We start from the raw sequence: 5,352 nt of genomic DNA on the forward strand, positions 1-5,352 counted from the left end.
ATAACCACTGCTTATCATTTTGAGCAACAAAACACGTAGGAACTAACGGTTGTTCACTTTACCAATTTAGCCTATAAGTGTTTTGTCTTAGTCCGGTTAACATGATTTCTTCATTACTAGATTTGATCATGCATGTGTGCTTGTGAAATTCAACAATGTAACCATTATCTCATATTTGACTAATATTGATCAAATTATAACATAAGTTATCAATACGTCATTGATTATAATGTTACCATGAGTAATCTTACCCTTACCCACGGTCTTACCCTTTGAATTATCACCAAAAATAATTTTAGGCCCTTTGTATTGTATGATTTCGGATAATAGTTCTTTATTTCCAGTCATGTGCCTGGAGCATCCACTGTTACTACGTTGTCTTTTCCATTGGCCTATTCTTCTCGACTGATTTTACTGATAGTACCTGCAAGAAGTATATATAACCATGGTACCCTTATCTATTTGGGTCCGAACTGGATTAGTCCTTTCGGGACTCACATCTGAATTACTCTAATGGTTTTACCCGTATGTGCATCTACACAATGAGTCGGTCGATGTGCACGATGTGTGCATGTGTGTGGTCTGGATCTTACAGTGTGCTGTTTGAACTTTTGATCTTTGTTATCCAGCCTGTATCGTTTTTGAACAGGCATGAGATTGAAGTACTGATTTTGTGTCACCTGATGATTCCTATACTTGGATTGACTTGGTTCAAACCTCGACTGCCTGAACTTAGATTGGTTTCCCTTTCTTTGTTCATTCAATCTTGATTTGTTCCATATCTCTCTTTTTCTTGGATTCTGAGGCTCCACATATCCCAATTCTTTATGCTTACCTTTGTTCTCATATCGACTTGACTGTCCATCATAGATCTTAGGTTCAGCATGTTCATATATCATACTAGATCGAACAAATATTATTGCATTAGGATCGTTCCCACTAGAATACGATTGAGTATTTTCTTTCGTAAGAATACATTCATTTGAACCATATCCAAGACCGGTTTTATCACCTGCTTGTTTCTGGTTCTCATGTATCTTATCCAACGAGGTAGAAGCCTTATTCCAAGAGTTGATTGTTTTAAGCAACTTTTGATTTTCATACAGAGTAGCTTCGAATACTCGTTTCATATTATCATTCTCAGCTGCCAATAGATTTAGCTTAGTCCTTAGACCGTCAAGTTCTTTTTGCTGTGAACAGCTAGATTCCCTTGACTTATCAATAAGACACGTCTTTTCTGTTTTTACTTCCTCAAATGATGTAGAAAGCTTCTTATACTCAGTGACCATATCATTCAGTTCTTGAACAAGTTCTTCTTGTGTAAATTCAGACGAGTTAAAGTTAAATACCTCAGTATCGTCTTCTTCACTCTGAGAGTTAGCCATAAGACATTTTACTTGTTCTTCTTCACTTTCTTTGGATGAGCTATCTGTCTCGGATGACTCGGATTCTGTTTCTGCCCATTTGCTTTTTCCTTCGTCTGCAACTATCACTTTTTGTTCCTTCTTCTTTTCGAATGTTCTTCTCAACATGCTGCTTCCTCTCATCATTCTTAGGCCTAGTGCAATCTGCAATGAGTGGCCTTGCTTGCCACAGTTAAAACATGCAGGACCATCCTCTGTATGGTCTTGTTTATAGTATGATTTGTTAAACTTTGTGTTATTCTTACTCATAAATTTACCAAACCTTTTAATGAAGAGAGACATAGCTTCTCCACTCATCTGCTCAGCTGTCTTCATTGCTGATGCTTCCTCAGTCGGTTGAGGTGAGATAGTTGATGTCAGTGCTTTGGTGGGGTTCGGGACAGATGTATCTTCCTCAGTTCTGATACCGAGTTCTAACTCGTACGCCTTGAGATCTGCAAATAAATCATGAAGCTCGAGTTTGTTTAGATCCTTTGATTCTCTCATGGCTATGGTCTTGACATCCCATTCTCTGGGCAATGCTCGCATAACCTTCAAAGCAATTTCACGATTAGTATATATTTTCCAAGAGCAATCAATTCACAAATAATATTGCTAAATCTTTCATCAAACTCAGTCATTGTTTCTCCTAGTTTCATCTTGGCATTGTCAAACATCTGAATGGCTACAGTGAGTTTGTTTTCTTTAGTTTGATCGTTCTCTTTGCACAGTTGAGTGAGTTTCTCCCAAATTTCTTTGGCGGTTGAGCACGTCTTGATATTGCTAAACATGTTTTTGTCCAGCATTTTGTACAGTATATCTTTACCAACATTGTCAAGATTTGCTTTCTTTTTGTCCTCATTACTCCATTCTGCTCTGGGTTTCTCAACCATCTGTGGTTCGCCTCCTGATATGGCTACATCAGTGTTGACTTTGAGAATCTTCATGGGTCCGTCAGTGATGACGTACCACATATCATCATCTCGAGCAGAAATATGTGCCTGCATATGAATTTTCCAGTCATCATAATCTTCTTTAGAGAACATAGGGATTTTTTTAGTGAAGTCATGATGAGTATCAAAAGTTAAAAAGAAAAACCCTCTCTGATACCACTTGTTGGGGATCGAATGTGTGTATAGAGGGTGGGGGGGGGGGGGGGTGAATACACACTCTTTAAAATATTTGACTCTAATGCAATATGGTTGAGCAAATGCTAGTTTTCTCAACCGATTTTCCTTTAACTTTCAAGAGATATAAGAGCTACTTAAAATAGTGCGGAAACAACTCTTACTAAACTAGATGATAATGATAAAATAGTGTAATGCAGTAGAGTAAGTAAGCAACGATATGCTTATGGATGTTCAAAGCTCAATCTCATATGTCATCCCTTCTTCCTCACAGGAAGGATACACTAGAAGACTTTGGTTATTACAACGACGTGCAATACACCCGATCCAAGTTAGGACTTATCAAATGCCCAAGATAGAACTCCTAGATTTACACTGATAAGATTCTAAGTTCTTATCAAACTTTTCTTTAGTTTATGATGATAGGACTCTAAGATTCTTGAAGGCTTAGAATATCAAATCCTTGTAACAGATAGTGTTCTTCAAACAACAGCTGGATTTGAGTAATCCTTGAAAAGATCTCTTTATAGATCGGATAAGCTTTTGAATGAAGGGTTGAGTGAGCAGTCGAGTATTCAAAAAGTGGTTTCAAGTTCTCAAGTATGCAAATCTTTGTAAGCGTAGCTCTCTATTTTCTTCTGAGTAAGCTCTGATATTTATAACAGCTTGCTCAACGTCTTCTTCCTTTTGACAACGGTAGGAAAACGTCTACAGTGTCAGATATCAGTCCTTCATTTGTGATATGCGATAATATCTTCTGAATATCTGTACTAGGAGCCCCTTAAATTGTCTATTCAATGTGTCGTCACATTAAATGCTATTTATGGCTTTCCTTACTTTATCAGACGGCTCCTTATATGCTTCGTCCTTTGCATTTAAGTTGTCTTGTCAACTTTTTGAGAAACTGGGAATTCGTGACTTTAGATATCTTGCAACTTGTGAGTTCAGTAGATATCCTTGCTTTGATAACTCAGATCAGTTGAGCATACGTCGGTTGATGTTCTTAGCTCGGTTGATAGATAACGGTTGACTTGCTAAGATCAGCTGATACTATTCATTCCAGTTGATATCTCTTGGTCAGCTAATATATTGGAGTCGGTAGAATTCTCTTGAACACCTGTTTTACATGCAAGCGGCGGCCGTTCTAAAACAACGAAGTGTTGTTTTGTTATCACCAAAAGTTAGGATTCAACAGTGTGTGTCTTTTTTTATATAATATAAAAACATAAAAATTTGTGTCAACATTTTAGTAGATTAATTGTATTTTAAAGTGCTTCCACCTCTCATTTGTATTGTCTGCTAGTACAGGTGTTGGTTCGACAAGAAGGATACGATGAAATTTAAGTATAAATGATAATACATCGTGGAAGTTTTTTCTAACAATTTTTCCACTATGCAGGTAGTCATGTCCAATAATACGATTTTTCTTATGATGCCCTAGAATGGCTAGAAACATAGATACTTTTTCTTGGACACTTACATATCTAAAATCTGTCAGACCTCCCACATGTTCTGTCAAATAACAAAGACGTGCAATTGAATTTCTACTTATCATCAAATTGTTTACACATTCAACATCTCCGATATCTACAATCCTTCGAAGATATGATATTTATTTTGGTATTCTATTTGCCATATTATATCTCACAATTTTTGTACGAATCCTAGAATTACGTGGTTGATTAAGTCTTTTATGAGCAGCTACCACAACATTTAAAAATATGACACAATCAAAGATAAATTCTTATAGTGTCATAAAAATCAAACATAATTACTCTTTGTCATCCATCTGTTAAGAAAATTCATTATTAAATAGTTATTTTAAAATGTTGAAGACGTGTACTCAAGTATTCAAACACCTCAAAAGAAAATAAAATCCATAATAAATGGTATTACGCCACAAGAAGAGCAATTCATAGGAACAATTTCTAATTTAATGCAGTTCTTAGAAAATTGAAGTTAAAGTGCAACAAGAAACAAATAAACATGTGTACTTCACAACAAGTTCTAAAAGCACCAATATTCATAATAATGTAAACAAAGAAGCTTAGATACATGCAAAATATACCTATCAATTTTAAAAGACAACATTCATATATGAAACTGAATCGGTAGTACATGCATAATTTGGGGCTTCACCTTATTAATCATTCATAGAAACACAAAATTTCCCTCGGGTACTTATAGGATACCGAATTGTGATTTTGGAATTCCTACCAAAGAAGCTAAACATCAACTTCAATAAAAATACTCCAAATTTCATTGTATTTTGTAATTTTAGAAACAATATTCCCTTAATTGTGAATTTATTTTACACTGTTAACTCTGAAAAAATTGAACAAATCAAAAACCCCACAAGACGCAGTCAACATTCTCCTAAATTACCAATTTGTTTTTACCATCGACAACGAAAACCGTCAAAAAATTTACAAATTCAAACCAAAAAAATTTAAAACCATAGAAAAAGAACATGAACCTAGGAAAACACCTAAATCCATGTAAAAATTACCGAAGAATAAAATGTTAAACAATAGTGAAATTAAAGCAAAATCAAATACAGTAAAAGGAAAAGAACAAAGAGACCTTTGCTCGTCTATATCACAGAAGCCAAAAACGGTAAGAGTGCACTTCAATGGCGGTAAATAGAGCCATAAAATAGGAGAAATTGGGAGGAAAAAGAAGGAATCGGAAGGGAAACAAAAGAATTAGGAGAAAAACGAAGAAATCACGGGAGGGTAGATTAGGATTTAAGTGGATTTTTTTTCACAAATATAGACCAGGATATGTTATACCTTGTGATATGAAGGATGAGAAATCACGTG

At 35.3% G+C, this 5,352-nt stretch overlaps 1 protein-coding gene across 1 annotated transcript; it reads right to left on the bottom strand.

The window, feature by feature from the left end:
- Positions 1 to 1,957: 1,957 nt before the first annotated feature.
- Positions 1,958 to 2,350, bottom strand: LOC140877513 (uncharacterized). The gene has a single exon (XM_073281051.1). It carries the CDS (start codon positions 2,348 to 2,350, stop codon positions 1,958 to 1,960), a length of 393 nt encoding a protein of 130 aa, XP_073137152.1.
- Positions 2,351 to 5,352: the final 3,002 nt, after the last annotated feature.

Source organism: Henckelia pumila, chromosome 2 (genome assembly GCF_033568475.1).
Source record: "Henckelia pumila isolate YLH828 chromosome 2, ASM3356847v2, whole genome shotgun sequence".
Taxonomy (NCBI): Eukaryota; Viridiplantae; Streptophyta; class Magnoliopsida; order Lamiales; family Gesneriaceae; genus Henckelia; species Henckelia pumila.

Bases quoted from the DNA above. Each gene is read 5' to 3' on its own strand.
- LOC140877513 (XM_073281051.1), bottom strand. From the start codon at position 2,350: ATGAAGATTCTCAAAGTCAACACTGATGTAGCCATATCAGGAGGCGAA.